This window comes from Mustela nivalis (assembly GCF_964662115.1).
Source record: "Mustela nivalis genome assembly, chromosome: 1".
NCBI classification, from domain to species: Eukaryota; Metazoa; Chordata; class Mammalia; order Carnivora; family Mustelidae; genus Mustela; species Mustela nivalis.
In genome coordinates, this window is record NC_139020.1 from 165,590,011 (window position 1) to 165,609,819 (window position 19,809).

Here is a 19,809-nt window from a genome sequence, read left to right on the forward strand (position 1 = left end):
CTTAGCCAAGGGGGGCATGGGAGGCAGTGCAAAGAATCAGATGGAACTGAGAGATATTTAGGCCAATGAATAGACTAGGTGAGGGACCGGACATAAGGGGCCAGAGACAGAGGGAGGTATCAAGGATGACCCCTATCCAAGGTTACTTTTTGAGCAGTCTGCTTGTAGGTGAATGGCTGAATAATCGAGGAAGGCATGAATGAGAGCGGCAGAAGGAATGGGCCGAGTTAGAGACACACGAAAGCGCTTGCACATGCACTCAGATCTCCACACACTTACCATCCTGGGGAGGCTCCAGACTGGCAGAGGCCGCTGAGGAGTCTGCCTGTGCTCCTCCACAGACCTGCAGCCTGCCTTCTCCATCCTCTGTTGAAGGGAGTGAGGCGGCAGCCCCAGCCCTGGGTGCTACCCTCATGGAGTAGGAGGCATCAAGGCTGGAATTGTCCACGTCATCTGTTTCTTCTGGAGTATTGGAGGAAGAGCCTGTGACCTCAGAAAGCCCACTCCAAGGAAGCAGCGTCTCTTGACCTCTGAGCCGCTCGTCCACAATGGCCACATAGCCACACACCTTGGTCAGAGGAGAGAAAAGAATTCCTTCTGAGACTGGGGCACCTGGATGGCTCAGTCAGTTAAGCATTGGACATCTGATCTCAACTCCGGTCTTGATCTCAGGGTTGTGAGTTCAAGCCTCATGTTGGGCTCCATGCTGGGCATGGAGGCCTACTTCAGGAAAAAAAAAAAAAAAGAGGGATAAAAATGAAACAAGATGGGATCAGGAGGGAGAAAAACCGTAAGAGACTCTTAATCTCAGGAAACAAACTGATATTGCTGGGTGTGGGGGAGATTCACTGTATCCTATTCTTCTGACCTGGTAATGATCCAGGTTTGGGCAAGAGCTTACTGAGGAAGGATTCCCAATTCCTTTCTAGTGGTTGACCCAGACTCCACCCACAAAGAAAACCCATTCACAGGAGGGAAAAATGAAGACCTCTGCAAAGAAAAAAGCAGAAGCGAGAAATGGAAAAGTGGGGCACAGGCATAGAGACACAGATAAATGCACCTTTGCTGGTGGAGACCCTGGGTCTAGCTGGCCTACCAATGCCTGTCCTGTCCACTGTTTGGTTACATGACCCAATAAATTCATTCATTCATGTATTCTTTCACTCATTTATATACTCCCTCCCAGTCTCCCTTGCTGTGTGAGTATGTATGTGAGACTAAGAGTTTGACCGAGTTCTATCACTTTGAACTGGAAATGCCCTAAGTAATATAGATATTACTTGCCTTTGAAGGAGTTTCTAATTAGGGAGGTTAGGAAATCAGAAGGAGGTAAGGAAGGAATATTTCTTCTTTACATACAAAGTATGTAAACGGCATATAAGCATATCCTTAATAACAATGATACATCTCACTTGCTCAACGCCTTTGCAATTTACAAAGTACATTTGAAATATGATACACAATAAGTTTTTATAGGTAGAAAATTAAAAGATCAGAGAAGTTGAGCTCCTTGCCCAAGGCACTTAGCCAGTAGGTAGCAGAGCTGATTACTGACCAAGGCTTACTTGTCTTCATGTCCATGACCCAGATGACCTCTCATCTTCCTAGTCTGTTTGTGAAATACTGAAGGCAAGGACCATTTCTCATTCCTCTTTGTATACCTCAAATGCCCTATCCCCTTTACTTCACACAGCAAATACCTCCTCATCCTTCAAGGTCCACTTCAAATATCACCTCTTTGAGACAAATCTTCACAGTATATGCCCAATAAGTATTTGTCAAGCTACATTCCCTTGTAGCTATGTGTGGCCATGTCACTAGATTATGGCCTGTGGAGTGTGAGAAAAAGTGATGTGTGCATTTCCAGGTCACACATTTAAAAGGCAGAGAGTGGGGACACCTAGGTGGCTCAGTTGGTTAATTGTCTGTCTTCAGCTCAGGTCATGATCCCAGGGTCCTTGCTCAGCAGGGAGACTGCTTCTCCCTCTGCCTACCACTTCCCCTGCTTGCCCTCTCTCTCTGACAAATAAATAAACAAAATCTTAAAAAAAAAAAAAAAAAGGGTAGGGAGTGTGTTCTCCTCTTAACACCCTTTCAGTGGCTGGAATGCAGATGTGATGGCCTGAGCTAGAGCAGCCATCCTGGACTCTGAATTGGAATCCACATAGTAAGGATAGCAGAGCAACAATACAAAGGGAGCCTGGCGTCCCCAATAAAGTGGCACTGTCACATCAACTCTAAACTGCCTACAGTCAAGTGTTTAAGCTAAAAAGAATAAACTATCTCATTTAAAACACTGGATTCTGGTCTCCTCAATTATAGCAGCTTCTTCAAGTGATACAATGAAGAGAAGAATAAAATAAATGAAGAGATGAAAGCCTGAAAAAAGAAATAAGTGGTTCAGGGAGAGGGATCTTTTTAGAACACCAATCTGATTATGTACTGCCCCTGGTTCAAACCCCTAGTGTTTTCGTCAAAATCCTACCTGAGCCTGCAAAGCCCTCAACTACTGGGCTCCTCCTTCCTCAGCAGCTCCACCATAAACCACTCTTCCCCAAGTACTACTTGTTCTAGCCACTCTGACCCTTCAGACCCTTGACCAAACCAGGCGTTCTCTCTCCTTAAGCCATTTGCATGAGCTGTTCCGTCTGCTTGGATTGCTCTTTGTCTGCTCACACATCACTTCCTTGGGGAAAGTCCCCCTGGGTGGGTCCCCATCACATACTATCCCAATGCTCCCCACCCAGATGATTCCTGTGCATTGTCTGAGAGCTCCAGGAAAGTAGAACTGGGCCTGCCTTCTTCACCGATTTATCCCCCAGGGCCCCGCACACAAGTGCTGACTGACTGAACACTGTTACCACTCAGGAACTTGGGGAACAGCCCAGGTGAAGACCATTGACTAGGGTCTTGAGTTGTGGGTCTCTAGCTCCTGCCACATCATGGTGAAAGACGGTGAACAAGGGAATGAATCAGGAGTCCAGAGAGCTCTGACAGAAGTTCACTCTGGCCTCCTCTTCTCCTCTCTAGACCTTTACTTCCTATAAAATGGCAGGCTTGGGCTACAGCAGTGGTGTTTGAAGACTTTTTTTTCAGCTGCTAAAACCTTCCCTCAGATAAATTACTTAGAATTCAATATGATTCTGTGAAGTGAACGGGGGTGTCTGGTGGTAGTCATGGGTGGGGCCTGCAGCTCTCCATGCCCTCTTGCTGCTGAAAGCAATTCCCAAGGTAACTTCAAGGAGCCCCTCTCTGCCAGGCACCACTTGAAAATCACTCAGCTAGATGGTCTCAAAGAGCCCTCTCAGGCAGCTCTTTGGTCCTTAGAAATATCTAGCAGTGGTCCCCAAATTTATACCTGTTACCATGGAAACCACCACTATATATCACATCCATAGGAAAATATTTTGCTCCTAATGTGGTTGATTTCTGGCGTATCTGCCTAAGCCCAGCAGCTAAAGATGCTCCTTTCTTCTGGGATCAGCCTTTTTCACCTTTCTGGGGTAGGCCCCCTGACCACCACTGCCCTCACCTTACCAGATTGGCCAACAGGTACACTTCTGACTGTAGGGAAGCCAAACAGCTTCTCTCACTGAGAGACTGGAATTGGGACCTGGAGACTTGATCTCTCAGTGGTATAGAACTATAACATATAAACAAGACAGACAGCCATATCCCCTGGCCAAGAGGATAGAGGCTAGGAAAAGGGAGTCTATAGACCAGAGAGGAGGAATCAAGGAGATTCAGAGAAAGCCGTGTTCTGTTAACATCTGAGCCTGGGATCCTGCCCGCCCCCCGGCCTCCCAGCATACCACCCTCAGGCTCCTGAGCTACCCTTATCCATTTGATTCTCTCCTTTGCTTCTATGAGCTCCAATACGATCTTTGCAATCACATACAGCACTGGCTTATGAAATGACATCTAAGTAAAGGCCTCAATCCCAAGCCATGCCCCAGTTCCTGGTAAAGCAGAACCGTGAGGCCACCCAGGTCAGGGGCCCATGGCCACGGGGGAAAAGGCTGAGAGTGAGGCTCACCTCAGCCAAGCTGGCATTCCGCCTCCTCAGGCAGAGGCAGGTGGCCATGGCCAAGGCCTCAGCACAGTCCTCTGGCAGCCTCCCAGCTCTCTTCTCCAGGTACTTCTGGCAGATCTCCATAGCCATCACCTTTTCCATGTCTGTCTTTCTGCAGCACAGTGAGGTGGTGCTGCTTGGGATTTCACTGAGGAGTAAATCCTTCTGTGGGAAGAACAAGATAAACACGCCTGTGTGAGCTGCAGGGATATGGGATTCCACCACATGGGCCCCAGCTGCCCCGGCAACCGCACCAGACCTGCAAAACTTCAAAGAAAACAGGATTTTAAAAAATAAATGCAAAGATCCAAGAAACAAGTGAAAAAGCCAGAACTGGAGAATTGCTAAATTCCCTACACATACCGGGCATTCCATAGTACAGTCCACAAAGGCAGGGGCTTATCCTAGGCCTCAGTTGCTTCATTAGGAAAGTGGGGATAATAAGACTAACACAAAGATTAAAAGATATAATGCATCTAGGGGCACCCAGGTGGCTCAGTCAGTTAAGTGTCTGCCTTTGGGCTCAGGTCATGATCTCAGGGTCTTGGGATCCAGCCCCAGGTAGGGTTCCCTGTTCAGCAGGGAGTCTGCTTCTCTCTCTCCCTCTGCCCCTCCTCCCCCCACAACCCCACAGCTGGTGCTCACGGGCTCTCTCTCTGAAATAAATTTTTTTAAAAAAAGATACTATACATCTGAAGCATAAAGTATGATACTCAACACAGAATAAAGATTCAATAGTCTCTTAATGATAAAAATTAATAATAATAATTAATAGCCACCATTTCTATACTACTACATGTTGGGCACTTTACCTATATTAATAACTTAATCTTAGTAGCAATTACAGGTGAGTTCTTTTATGATATGAAATACACATTTTAGGATGCAGTTTCTGACCCATACATATTTATTTATTTATCAAAGTTTGAGAAATATCTTTTTTTTTTTTAAGTTTTATGTATTTAAGTAATTTCTATACAAGGTAGGTCTGGAACTCACGGCACTGAAATCAAGAGCTGCATGCTCTTCCAAATGAGCCAGCTGGGCACCTCTAACCCCTGTTTATTTAATAGGAGGTCTACTATATAAACATTATATACACCTATATATTTTATAAACTTTGTATTTACATATAAGTTTTATAACATTTTATACTATATAGAAAGCAGGAATCTGAACTATGCATATAACAGAAGATATGCTATATATTTTTGCAAAAATACATAACACATTTATATAGTATAAATTGATCATATTTCATAAGTATATATTTACATATTTGCAAATATATATAGTTACAATATTAAATACATTGATTAAATATAAGAAAATATGTAATTATGTATAATATTGATTGGTATAATATATAGTGCATTAATCTATTGCATTTACATTAACATGAAACATTTATATTTATGTATTTATATTTGTGATATATTTATTGTATAAATAATAAAACATCTATATATAAATTTTCCATGTATATTCTGTGTTATATATAAGCTTTGTTTTTTGTCTTTTTTTTTTTTTTTTGAGAGTGAGAGAGCATAAGCGAGAGCACTAATGAGACAGCACAAGCAAGGGGAGAGAGGCAGAGGGAGAGGGAGAATCATACCCTCCACTGAGCTTGGAGCCTGACATGGGGCTCGATCCCAGGACTCCAGGATTGTGACCTGAGCTGAAAGCAGACCCCCAACCAAGTCACTGAGGTGCCCAAGGTCCTGTACTTACTAAATGTTCTAACAAGCCTTTCTTGCATTTATAATTAGAAATATTAAAATTAAGAGTTTTTGTTTGTGTCATTTTTAATGTCAAGAGTTCCCACTTTCCCATCTGTAAATATGGCCATCAGAAACCCCAGATTTTGTGACAGTCTGGCACCTGCTGTCCTTTCCTATCTTGTCTCCTCCCCCTGTGACTCACTGTACTCAGTCACTTTTGCTTCCAGCTATTTTTGGAAGCACCTAAACTCATCCTGCCCCAGGGCCTTTGCATTGCTGCTCCCTCTGCCTAGAATGCTCCTCCTCTAAGTCTCACCACGTCCTAGTACCTGACGTCCTAGTACATCTCTGCCCAGATGCCACCTTCTCCAAGCCTTCCCTGACCTAAAATATCCCTTTCCCTGCTCCTCCACTCTATCCTCTAACCTTATTTCACATTTCTTTTTAATTTTTTTTTTAGGATTTTATTTATTTATTTTTGAGAGAGAGATCGCACAAGGCAGAAGCCTGACGTGGGACTTGATCCCAGAACTCCAGGACCATGACCGGAGCTAACGGCAGACACCCAGTTGACTGAGCCATCCAGGCACCTTTTATTTCACATTTCCTAATAGCACATATCACTGGCCTGGAATTACATACGTTTTCATTTACTTGAATATGGTGTGCTCTCCTCCACGAGAATGAAAGTTCCAGGACGGAACTCCTGCTCACCTTTGTATCCTCAACCCCAAGAACAGTGTCTGGCACATAGTAAGTACCTCACAAATGTTTTCACAAGTTGTACATACTAACTTATTTTTTGGCTAAGTTTATTCTCTTCTTTTTTATGTAATTTTATTATTTTTAATAGAAGTCACTCGTTAAATGTAAAACTAAATTTATTTTTATTACTTTATGCAGATTTTCATAAAAATACACTTACAAATCTGGGAAACAAAAGATTAACAGATATTATCAGGCATGGGCTGTGATATTTGTTTCAAAAACAAAGGAAGACAGTCCCCACTATGCCTCAGTTTCCCCAGCCAGAAAATGGGTCATCTGAGGATTCAGCAATACCTAATTGGCTAACACCATGAGGACTTCATTACCTGGAAACTAAACACCTCCAGCTGGCAAGGGCTGCCTTTATGAATGCCCTTTTGCACAATTCTCTCTTGTGAGCTCTGCCTTTTAAATATGTTTTTCTACGGAGTATCATGTGTTTAAAGTTCCAAACAGAGTCTGCACTGAATATGGACCCCAACATGGGGCAAGATCCCGACCTGAGCTGAAACCAAGAGTCATATGCTTAACTGACTCTGCCACCCAGGCACTCCTTTTTCATTTTTTGAACATATTTATTAGAAATATAATTAATGGTAACATGTGGACTTTGTGTTAGTTTCAAACAAACCAAATTTAAAAAGCAATTTTTGAGACAACTTAGGAAATTTAAACATGGAATGGGCCTTAAATGATATTAAGGAATTAAGAAAATTATTTTATGGGTAGAATAACATAATATCTGTCACATGCTTTAAAACACACACACACACAGAGGTTTTTTGGTTCCAGAAGAAATAAGAATAATGTTGATAACTATTGGGATGCATGTATGGAGATTCCTTATAATCTTCTCTTTACTTTTGTGCATATTTGAAATTGACCATAACAAAAATGGTTTTCAAAAAACTGGCTATGCCTGAGGCCAGGAAAGGGGAGGAGAGAGCATGGTACCACTACCGTGTGTGGGTGGGTTTTCAGAACCAAGTACACAGATTATCTCCTTATTTTCACTCACCAAAGGTAATACCTGCTAATGGTTCGCATTATGTTACCCAAGACCTTCTGCTAAGAAGTCTATAGCTATAATCACTTTGGTTACATATATATATAATTATTACAGTAGCAAGAAACTGCTTAAGGGATATTAAAATAACAGTAATAGGGGCACCTGGGTGGCTCAGTCAGTTAAGCGTCTGCCTTTGGCTCAGGTCATGATCCCAGGGTCTTGGAATCAAGTTCATCAGGCTCCTTGCTCAGCAGGGAGCCTACTTCTTCCTCTGCCTGCTGCTCCCCCTGCTTGTGCTCTCTCTCTGACAAATAAATAAATAAAACCTTTAAAAAAAAATAACAGTGCTCACTTTGGCAGCACATATACTAAAACTGGAAGGATACAGAGAAGATTAGCATGGGCCCTGCACAAGGATGACACGCAAATTTGTGAAGTGTTCCATATTTTTATCTCACAAAACAAACTGAGGGTGGCTGGGGGGTGGGGAGGTAGGGATAGGGTGACTGGGTTATGGACATTGGGGAGAGTATGTGCTATGGTGAGAGCTGTGAATTGTTTAAGACTGATGATTCACAGACATGTACCCCTAAGGTAAATAATACATTATATGTTAATAAACAACAGAAATTTATATCCCCAAAAAACCAAACAAATAACAGTAATAATAGTAATAGCTAACACATATAGTTCTACTATGTTCTAGTCACTGTTTTTGGTCCTGTTTTGTTTGGGGGTTTTTTTAGATTTTTTTTTTTTTTTTTTTTTTTTTTTTTTTTGACAGACAGAGATCACAAGTAGGCAGAGAGGCAGAGAGAGGAGGAAGCAGGCTCCCCGCTGAGCAGAGAGCCTGATGCGGGACTCTATCCCAGGACCCTGAGATCATGACCTGAACCGAAGGCAGGGGCTTTAAACCATTGAGCCACCCAGGCACCCCTGGTCCTGTTTTAGGTTAGTACTCCTTAACGTTCACCAAATCCTCTTGGATACTATCACTATCCCCAATTTAAAAACAAGAAAATATAGGACACAACTTTTTTCATTTGTCCATCTATTTATTACCAAAGATGGGATTAAACTATATACTGTTCTGAACTTGCTTTTTTCACTTAGAAATAGTTCCCTGTGAGAACATACATGTTTTTCTCATTTTTTAAAATAAGAACATTTATGTTAGCTTTACTCAGAAAGACCAAAACCTGGAAGCATCCCAAATGTCCAACAACTGATGGATAAACAAATGGTCATACATCCATACAGTGAAATACTCCTCAACAATAAAAGGAATGATGACTGGAATGCACAGTAACAAGGATGAATCTCAAAACACAACACAAAGTGAAAGAAGCCTGATAAAACAGGTATATACTCTAAGATTCCATCTACCTGGTACTCCAAAAAAGAACTATATGGACAGAAATTAGATCAGGAGGAGAGCCTGGGTGGCTGAGTCAATTAAGCATCTGCCTTCAGCTCCAGTCATGATCCCGGGGTCCTAGGATGGACCCCCACATCAGGCTTCCCTGCTCAGCGGGGAACCTTCTCCTTCTCCCTCTGCCTGCTGCTCCCCCTGCTTGTGTGCACTCACTCTCTGTCAAATAAATAAATAATTTTTTTTAAAAGAAATTAGATCAGGAAGCAGGGAGAAGGGATAAATTTGCCCAAGGGAATTTTCTGGAATGATGAAAAATACTCCATATCTTGATTATAGTGGTCTTGGTTACATAACTGTCCACACTTTCCAAACTGTGTACCATTCTGTACACCTCACAAGTGTGACTTACACCTCAATAGAAATGAATGCACATGTCCATAGTGAGACCTACACAGAAAAGTACCTAGCAGATATAGGGGTATACTGGAGACACACCAAATGTCCATCAACAGGTGAGTGGACACACGGTGGCACAGCCCTGCCTTGGAAAACTACTCAGCAAAAAGAAATGAACTATGGACTCATGCAAAGAGCATGGGACATATCTCAGAATAACCATGCTGAGTGGAAAAATCCGGACACCAAAAGAGCCAGCTCTCTCTGATTTCATTTATTATGAAAGTCCAGAGAGTGGAATTTTGTGCAGTGACAGAAAGCAGATCAGTGGCCGGGGGGGCGGGGGGGGCCGGGGAGGCATTGGAGGGGTGGGAGGAGAGGATTACCAAGGAGAAGAGATAACTTCCCGGGTAGGAGGCAGGTCATGAACGTGACCTGGTGACAATTTCACAGATATATACATGTGTCAAAATTAATCACATTATACACTTCATTCTTATTACTTATAAACATCATAAATTTACTTACAAATAATTCATGGAATTATCATGATATGTAATTATACTGTAATTTCCTTCACCATCTCCCAACTGACAGATATTTTACTTGTTTGCAGCTATTTACTAACATAAATAACACTATAATGAGAAGGCCGTGTCCATCTGTCTTTTCTCCCTTGTATGTATGTATCCCACTGTACAAGTGAAATTACTGCATCAGAAGGTGCACCCATGTAGAATTTTGATGGAAACCCCCCAATGACCTTTGGAAAACACTGTGGCCACAAACGCTCCCCCGAGGGTGGAAGAGAGGCCTACTTCCTCCTACCATGGACCACATTAGGTGCTAGTAGGTTTCACCTCTGATTTGAATCTTAAAAGCATGTTCAATATTAATTTTTTTAATTCAGATTTTTAAAAAAATTATATTCTCCACATTTTTTTAAAGTAAACTCTACGCCCAACCTGGGGCTTGAACTCACGACCCAGGATCAAGAGTCACATGCTCCACTGACTGAGCCAGCCAGGTGTCCCTTCCTCCACATTTTTAGAAAACATTAACAAAAACATCTTCTAGAAAATTTCACGTAAGTATCTCAAAAGACTTCTTCTCCTGCAACATTCATCCAGGGAGACCCAGAGAACTGTTAGGAAATTCATCCCAAGAAAACTGTGAGAAGGGGCGCCTGGGTGGCTCAGTGGGTTAAGGCCTCCCAGTGACCTGAGATCGAGCCCCGCATCAGGCTCTCTGCTCAGCGGGGAGCCTGCTTCCTCCTCTCTCTGCCTCTCTGCCTACTTGTGATCTCTGTCTGTCAAATAAATAAATAAAATCTTGAAAAAAAAAAAAAAAGAAAGAAAGAAAAAGAAAAGAAAAATGTCAGAATATGAGAAACCACCTCACACTGCCCGGAACCACATCTGAGGTGCTGAAACCCACCTCTTGGTAATAACTGGGGCCCCAGTCCCCAAAAGTGGAATGGCTTTCTGTGGGTAAGTAGGCCTTCAGCTCCCAACCCCAGGGCCCAGGGAATGTTTTGGGGGCCCAGTCACCAAAAAAAAACAACTGTTCTAATGGCCTCAACATCAAGTCAGGAAAGGTGCTTCTTCTCAAACTAAGGAAGAGGAGTGGAGCTTTCACAGGATTTGGAACTCTGCAGAAGACATGGGTTCAAATCCCAGTTCACCACTGATCTCACTGTGGGACATAAGTGTCTTTACCTTGGCCTTAGTTTTCTCATCTGCAACATGGGGGTGATGATAATCCTGAATTCATGGTTGAATTCAGGTTGGACTGTCATGAGAATTAAACAGTCAGCAGAGTGCCAGGGTTAAGAACTCAGGATCTGCCGTCCAGAAGACCTGATGTGGAACTTCGGCTCTGACACTAAGTAAAGCCAAAATCTCGGGGGAACCTCAGAGACTGCTTTTCTCAAGGGCAGGTGAACGTCATGACCCAATCAATCTCAGTGGGATTTTGTGATGACTGAGAAAGATAATATATGTAAAGTTCCAAACAGAGTCTGGCTCCACTGTTACATTTTTGAAATGACCCCGTATGTGTACATATGTGAAAGATAAACCTTTGAACCTACAAAATGAAAACTACTGCTTTTATTACAGGAACCTGCTTAAGAGGACTGACTTTTACCAAATTCAAGACAAATCCTACATCATTGCCAGATGCGTAGAGTGAAGAAACGGGTTTCCCCTAAACATTCTAAGTTCTCTTACCATGAAAAAGTGACCATGGGCTGGTTGGTAAGGGAGGGGAGAGGTTAAGATTACTTTGCAAATCAAGCTGCAGACTGAGACCTCATAACCATCTGTAAAATGGTTACTGTGGAGGTTCTTGCCCTCCTGAGCAAACCCCCACCCCCACAACCCCCAGTAGCTGTCAGCCAGAAGTGACTGGTTCCCTTACCAGGTAAACGGGGCTTCGGTTGTTATCCATTGCAGGGATGCCGGTGAGGACCTCAGCTAGCACCTGGAGAGAATATGCAGTTAGCATGATTCAGACACTCAAGCAAAAGTTCAAGCTAGAGATAGAGGCCAAGAGCAATGACTCTTCTTACTAACAAAGACGGGGAGCTCCAGGCCCTACTCTGCCATTTGCCAGTGTAAACACTTGCCCAAAGTCAGGAACATGGGAATATTACTAAATACCTCCTCCAACTAAACATATCACCCAGCTGCTAATAGAAGCTTTGAATGAACAGCAAGTCAGGGAGGATGGAAACCAAATGTGTGCATATTACCATCAGTTTTATATGTATATGTGTAGCCATATAAATACATAATGTATATGTTTATATATGTATACTGTATATTTATATTAAAACATGTATGTATATATAAATAATGCATGTGTAAATATGTATATTTACATACATATACTATATACTTATATATAAATGTATACTACACACACACATTTTTGCATATATACATGTATCTACACACACACACTATATTTTAAAGATCATTTCATTTAAAAACCCATCAGAAATGGTAAGCAAGCATTGCTATGTCAGTTGCAGGAAAGGAGGAATCCATGTACATAAGTCTATTCTACACAGAAAGTCTCACTGACATTTAGATGTTTAAACATGACTTTAGAGCATGTTTCATCCTAGGCCTTTATTAACATGACCTGTTCATTAATTCACCCACTCACAGAAGGAGCAGAGCTCTACACCAGTGTGAGACACCACAACACTGACAAACCATGATGTGTGTCTTCATAAAGGGGAAAGCTGCTTTGAACAGAAATTCTCAACAGACCATAGTGGTTAAGGGCTCTCTACAGTCAGGCCTTCCTGGGCTCAAATTCTGACTCTCTTCCCTAATCACTAAAGGGCTAAAATCTGAGCCTGCATTCCTACCTGGTAAATGGTGATCTGCTGGTTGTGAATATAAGGAAGTGAGTACCCCACCCTGAATTTCAAATCTCTCTCCCACAACCTCCCTCCAAGCAAGTCGGAATAGTCACGTTTGCTGCCAAGAAATCCTCCGTCCTTAAAGGAACGACCTGATGGGTTAGTTAGAACGGCAGTGGCCAGAAGGGGGCAGCAGAGGGGCACCCTGCAGCGCGTGAATGGGAGCAAGCTGAAAAGGGATTCCCCAACCAGCTCCTGCCCGGAAGGGAGGAAGAACAGGGGTAATGAATACACAGACATTCCCTTCTGCCTCTTCCACAGGCAGGCTCTGTGCTGAACCTTTTAGAGAGGCCATTTAATGCTCACAAAACAACAACAACAAGAAGAACACTGAGAAATGCAGTGTTCCCAACCGGAAGGATCAGAGTTCAGAATCATACTGTCAGTTAGTGGCAGAGCTGGGAAAAAAAAGAGGTGAAGGGAGCCAGTGGGCACAGAATGCATAAACTAATTTTAAAAATTGTTGCATCAACAGCTGAATTAAAAAGTCAAGGGTTGAGGCGCCTGGATGGCTCAGCTGGTTGAGCGTCTGACTCTTGATTTCAGCTCGCGTCATGATTTCAGGGGTGTGTAATGGAGCCCACATTGGGCTCAGGGCTCAGGGCTCAGCACTCAGCACAGAATCTTCTTGGGATTCTCTCTCTCCTCTCCCTCTGCCCACTCACACTCTCTCTCTTAAAAAAAAAAAAAAAAAAAAAAAAAAAGGAGGGGTAAACAAAGATCAGAAATGAGGGTGTGAAAGTAGGAATACCAACTACCACCACAATAATAAAGTGCAGGGTACCTGCTAACTATTTGCATTATCGTATTAGTCTCCATATTTGTCACTAACCCCTTTCACAGAGGACAAAACAGGCCCAGAGTTACAGGTCAGGTACCCAGGGTCACAGAGTTGAAAGTAACTAAGCTGGGACTCAAACCCACACTCTCACACTCTACCCTGGATTGCCTGGCAGCCTCAGGGGTCAGTCCTGCTGGTTTTTAGAGGAGCAAGAGCCTTGGCTGGCCCCACTGAGCTCCACTGAGCCACTCACAGTGGAGTTGATGGGGGCAAGGAAACCGGAAGAGCCCACGGGAGATAGGAGGAAGCAGAATCTGGCATCTAGAGGTCAGGATCAGAGCAGAAGGTGGCCACGAGTGGGAGAGGTGGATAGACAAGAGATGGGACAGAGAAGGAGGATGCACAGAGTTGGAGGCTAGAGAGGAGAGAGAAGTCACAGTCTGAGAGGCAGCTGTTTGCTCCTGACAAAGGCCAACCAGAGACTGTCACTTTCTTCAGCCAGCATTTCCCAGACTTGGTTCCATGGGACACTGGTATGGAGAGAGACTGAGGAAACAAGGTTCCACAGTCAAATGATTTTGGGAAATGCTGCATACCATTTGCCCAGCTATGGTGAATTCACAACTAAATTAGATTAAAGGCTCACTACCATATTAAAGTCTCTGATTAATTTTATGGTAAAGAAATCTGCATGACTCTGCTTAACCCAGCATTGATCATACCTCTTTGGCCATGAAACCCTTTAAATACATCAAACCTACAGAGACCTCAAGGGTGTTCCACAGAAATATACTTTGGAGACTGCTATATTCAGACCATGAACTCCTGAGGGAAGGGCTGTGTTTGAGTTACGTTTTTATTCCCAGTGCCTGGCACACAGTGATGACAGACAGGATGGTGGTGTGAGGAGGGAGGAAGGATGCACAAGTGGATACTAAACGGACAGGTGACTGTTGAATGGATGGATATTGGAGGGACAGTTGAATGGATGACTGGACAGATGGATGGACAATGTGAGCCAACAGGATAGACCATTAGATAGCTGGCTGGCTGGGAAAGAGAGAAGGAAAGAGCCTCACAGAAGCTGGACACTCATGAGTAACAATACTTCAAGGGCTGGCAAATTTTTTCTGTAACAGGGCTAGACTGTAAGTATTTTAGGCTTTGTGGGCCACAAACCAAATTTCTGTCATATGCTGGTTTTTTTTTTTTTTAAGATTTCATTTATTTATTTGAGAGAGAGCACAAGCAGGGGGCAGGGGCAGAGGGAGAGGGAGAAGCAGACTCCCCAATGAGCAGGGAGCCCCATATGGGGCTCAATCCCAGGACCCCAAGATCATGACCTGAGCTGACACCAGATACTTAACTGACTGAGCCACCCAGGGTGGCATCTTTTATTAGCATCTTTTATAAATGTACTATTCTTAGCCACAGGCTGCACAAAATACGCCCCAGGCCATAGTTTGCCAGCCCTTACTTTACTTCGATGGACTATATCTAGGGAGCTCTATTATATCTTCTGCTTACAAAGACGCTGTGGGAAGGACAAATGAGGACAGGCCCAAGGCCAGGCCGAGAAGGGAGCTCTTACAATTCCACAGCTGAAGATGTCTACTCGTTTTGTCAGCTGCCCCACCCTGATGAAATCTTCCGGCAGATACGCAGCTGAGGCCTGGAAAAGATGAGTCTTCATCATGGTGTATCTTGACCTTTTGTTGTCAGGACACAGGTGAGCCATTGGATGAGCCAGCTTGGGGGTGAAGGTTTGGTCTAGCAAAACATTGGAGCTGTGGAAAAGAAAGCAGAGAGAACTTTCTCACTTGGAGCTGGACAGGAAGAGATTGCCATGGAGACCCTTTCAGAGAACAACTTCACAATAAGCAGCAGTGGCCCTGGCAAGTTAAGAGTCACTTTAGACCCTCTGCCTGGATTTTCTGAGCTGGTCCTGGTGAGGGAAGGGGGTGGAAACGCACTTCCACCAGCAAAGGAGGACGGAGCTGAGATTAGTTGTGCTGTCCCAGGAATGGCCTTTGGGGTGGTCAGCAAGGTACGGCCCCCCTGATCCCCACAGATGTCAAACCCTCATCAAACTCAGCTTGCCTAGACCGTGGGCTATGGAGGCTTGAGCCCCTCTAACACTGTTGTGAGCCCTGGCTCTGGCCTGACAGACTCGAGTCTAAATGCCACGATCCCTTGTGATTGGTCCTGCCCAGATCATGGGACTATGAAGAACAATAAAAACATTATTGGACCTGGGCATCTGACCTGTGGGAGTCAACACTCTCAGAAGCTACTTCAAAGGGAAAAACAAACAAACAAGAAAACAAATTACATGGATAAAAATAATCAAACTAACCCTAAACAGATGTTTAAAAAATAGACATCAGGGGTGCCTGGGTGGCAGAGTCGGTTAAGAGTCCGACTCTTGGTTTCAGCTCAGGTCATGATCTCAGGGTTGTGGGATTGAGCCCCCCACTGGGCTCCACGCTCTTGGGATTCTCTCTCCCTCTCCCTCTTCCCCTCCCCCTCACCTGAAATAAATAAATCTTAAAAAAAAAAAAAACAGACATCAATTCCAATATCCACTATTAGGGGTAGTTAAATAAATTATGGGCCAATCCCTTCAACAGAAAACTAAGAAGTCACTAAAAATGATGGCATGCCACATGAGGAAAGGTTTGCCTTGTTTAAATAAAAGGGTAAGAAAGAAAACATGAATTGGTAAGCAGACACAGTGCCCCCTTAGGGTTAGGACTTCCGTGTGGGCAATGGTTGAAGAAGTCAGGGCACCAGGGCCAGAATGACCTCTCACCCTCTCACCCTTTCATTTCCTTTCTTGCTATTACAATTGTCTGTGTGATCAAGCAAGAATCAGGGAGGAAAAAAGAGGACAAGGCTTCCACTAGCCAAATGGAAAACTTGGAGGAAGTATGAGTTCTATGGTTTCAAGGTCAGTTATGCCAGATTTTCTGGTATTTTCTGGAGTCTCTCCATGCTGCCAGTCCCCAGACAGGACTCTTGTTGTCCTCATGTCCCAGGGAGCATGGTGCTAAGATACTGGGTTGCACACCTACCCTGCAGGAAGCTTCCCTGACATGAATTGCTTTTACCAACAGATACATAAGCAGGGGGTGCGTGTCCAGGAAGATGCTGAGTGAGGAGCTCAAAATCCTAGGGGCCTTGGCCCAAAGCTCCAGGATCAGGTCCAGACCAGCTGCTGGGTTGGAAGTAAAAGGCATCAGGGATGTGGGGTACGTGCTGGGAAAACACCAGCTCAAAAAGACAAGCACGGTGACAGGGAGGCAGTGTGTAGGGACAGCAGAAACCCTGAGTTTTGAGGGAATAACAAAGAAAGATAGAAGAGACCCAGGAGAGGTGGGGTGGGAGGAGCCATCCAAGGGCAAAAGAGACCGAGGGAGAGGAAGGGGCGCAGAATGTGTGTGGCTGGACCCCCGCAGCGCAGGCCCTCGAGACCCCCTCCCTCACCTCTTGACATTGCCATGGATGATCTCCAAGCTGTGCAGGTGCCCCACAGCACGAAGCAGCCCAGAGCAGATGCTGGCGCGCTGGGGCCAGAGGAGGGCGTCCGTGCCTCCCTAAATTAAAGAAAAAGGGAGAGAATCAGTCACACCTCTGCCTTTTCCAAGTCCCAATGAGCTCCCAGCTCCCGTCTCTCCTCCAGACCATCCCATCCTCTGTGAGGGGGCTCAACCAGCATGGTGTACTGGCAGGGTACCATTCTGACATCAGCAGACCTCGATATAAATCCCAGCTCAGACACGCACTAGCTGTGTGACTCTGGGAAAGACGCTCAATGTCCCTGAGCCTTGATTTCTGCTTTAGCTATAAAATGAAAGTGTTAACCCCATGCCTCTCTAGGGTTGCTCTAAGGACTCAGAGGACAATATGGTAGGGGGTATATGGTATATGAGTATACGGTACACACCTAGTATGGTACCCGCCACACAGTGGGCGCTCAGTAACCTGCAGCTGTTTTTATCACGACTATACAGTGGCAGGTCTGGAATTTTCCTTTAGGAGGGGGCTCCTGAGAGAGGGGATGAGGAGCTTGTGTTAGCACACTAAGCACATGGGCCTAATGGCAATTTTATGTGTATTTGGGGAGACCTCATGGGGGCTGGTGGGATTACAGGGTGAGCTAAAACCCTTGCCATCCCCCAGGCACTGTTGTTCTAGGACTGAAACTCCAGGCTCAATCACTACTTATTTTTTAAGCCCCATCATAGGTCCCACATCCTCTGAGAGCTGGCCTTGCTCGTAGATTCCTTCTCAAAACCTCTGGAATTGGGGCACCTGGGTGGCTCAGTGGGTTGGGCCGCTGCCTTCAGCTCAGGTCATGATCTCAGGGTCCTGGGATCAAGTCCCACATTGGGCTCTCTGCTCAGCAGGGAGCCTGCTTCCCTTCCCCTCTCTCTCTCTGTCAAATAAATAAATAAAGAAATCTTAAAAAAAAACCTCTGGAATTTACAGCCACATGAACCCTGTTTAAATTCCAGCCCTGACACCTGTCAGCTGTGTTCCTTTGGGCAGGTTGCTTTGCCTCTCTGCACCAGAAACTCCTTTTTTGGAAAACGGCGGGGGGGGGGGGGTACCTCTTGAGTTGTAGCTAGGCCTGAAGGGGACAAGTGTAAAACCTTTATCGTGGTGTTTTGCACACAGCAAGAGTGTAGCAAACCTAAAAATCATTATTATACCATGAATAACCGTTTTGTCTGGTCTCTGTTAAGGGAAGCAGTAATTCTCTTGCAGAATAAATCTTCCTCCTATTTGAGGATTTTATGGGAGGGAGATTGTTTTTAAAATTGTAGTTTTAGGGGCTCCTGGGTGGCTCAGTGGGTTAAAGCTCTGCCTTCAGCTCAGGTCATGATCTCAGGGTCCTGGGATCAAGGCAGGGAGCCTGCTTTCCCTACCCCACCCCCCACTCCACACCCTGCCTCCTTGTGATCTGTCAAATAAATAAATAAAATCTTTGTAAAAATTGGAGTTTTAATTGGTATTATGCTCACATGCTGTAACATGCAAAAGGTACTAAAGGGCATAGAGTAAAAATTCCTCTCCTTTCCCACGCCCTAGCTACCTAGGTCACTTCCTCAGAGGCAGCCAAGATACCAGTTTTTTTATCTTTCCAGAGATAGCCCATAAGGACACAAGCAAATAGCTATATAATAGAATAGCATTTTTAGCAAATAAAAATTTGCTTCTACTTCTCCATACTTTGTATCTCTTAATTACTTTTCTTGTCCTATTGCCTTGACTATCACCCCCAGAACAATGTTAAATAAAATTAGTACTATGGGATACCTTTGTCTTGCTCTCGTCAAATAATTTTTTCGTAGGTTTTTACATGAAGATGTTTAGCCAGATCTTATCTATTCTAGCCCAACTTCTCTCCTGATGTCCCCTCTCCCCTCCAGAAGTCCCTAACTGGATGCTATCTGGTTCTGTTCTCTGACCATGACCCAGCCCCTTACCTGACCCTGGAGTCTGTCCTGTAAAGAGCCATTTGCCATGTACGGGTAGATCAGGCTGCAAAGCTGATTTCCAGTGCAGAAGCCCAGCAAAGGTAAGACGTTGGGGTGGCAACATCTGAAATCACATATTAGTGCAGAGGTGAGGAGTCAGACAGAAAGAATAAACAGACTGCTCTAATTCCTCACCTCCCACCCCTCTTCTCCCCCCTCTACCCATGAGGTCACCAGTGAATTCCCAGATACCAAATGCTCTGATCCCTGAAGACCCAGTACCAGGGTAGAGAGATGAAAGCTGCCTGCCTTCAACAAGCATGAAGTCAAGGAGTTCAGACCTACCCTACCTCACTGCTCTGCTGCACAGAACACCCAAACCAGCCCATCTTCTAGAAACAGAGGCTTAGAGGTTAAGGAACTTGCTCACGGTCACGACCAGCATGCAGGGAAGGCAGGATCAGATTGCAGGGCTGCTGGGACTCCCAGGACTGGGTTCTTCCCTGAAATCCTCTTCTCCTAGGTTCTGAGTCACTGTTCCCTCCTGACTCTCTTCCTATCTCTCTGACTGCTTTCCCCTGGCTTTTTTCACCAAGACTCTCCTCCTTTGCCTTCCTCTGAAAGCTCAATACCTCCGGCTCAGCTCATCATCTTGTTTGATCAGCTATGTCTCCAGGTATGCTCCCCCCAAATCTCTCATTGCAGCCCCTTCCTAAGCTTTAGAACTGAATGTCTGTTTGCATTCTGATGCTCAGGTGAAAAACTTCG

General features: G+C 44.5%; 1 protein-coding gene across 2 annotated transcripts in view; it reads right to left on the bottom strand.

Annotated features, from left to right (window-relative positions):
* IRAK2 (interleukin 1 receptor associated kinase 2) overlaps positions 1-19,809 on the bottom strand; it is a 53,644-nt gene that overhangs the window by 1,976 nt on the left and 31,859 nt on the right. For both annotated transcript variants that reach the window (XM_082682757.1, XM_082682756.1), the window contains 6 exons: positions 19,051-19,165; positions 17,045-17,154; positions 15,150-15,345; positions 11,763-11,825; positions 4,037-4,237; positions 280-568 (listed from right to left, as the gene is read on the bottom strand). In XM_082682757.1, the coding sequence (XP_082538883.1) occupies positions 280-568; positions 4,037-4,237; positions 11,763-11,825; positions 15,150-15,345; positions 17,045-17,154; positions 19,051-19,165 (974 nt within the window). The remainder of the gene's footprint in view (positions 1-279; positions 569-4,036; positions 4,238-11,762; positions 11,826-15,149; positions 15,346-17,044; positions 17,155-19,050; positions 19,166-19,809) is intronic.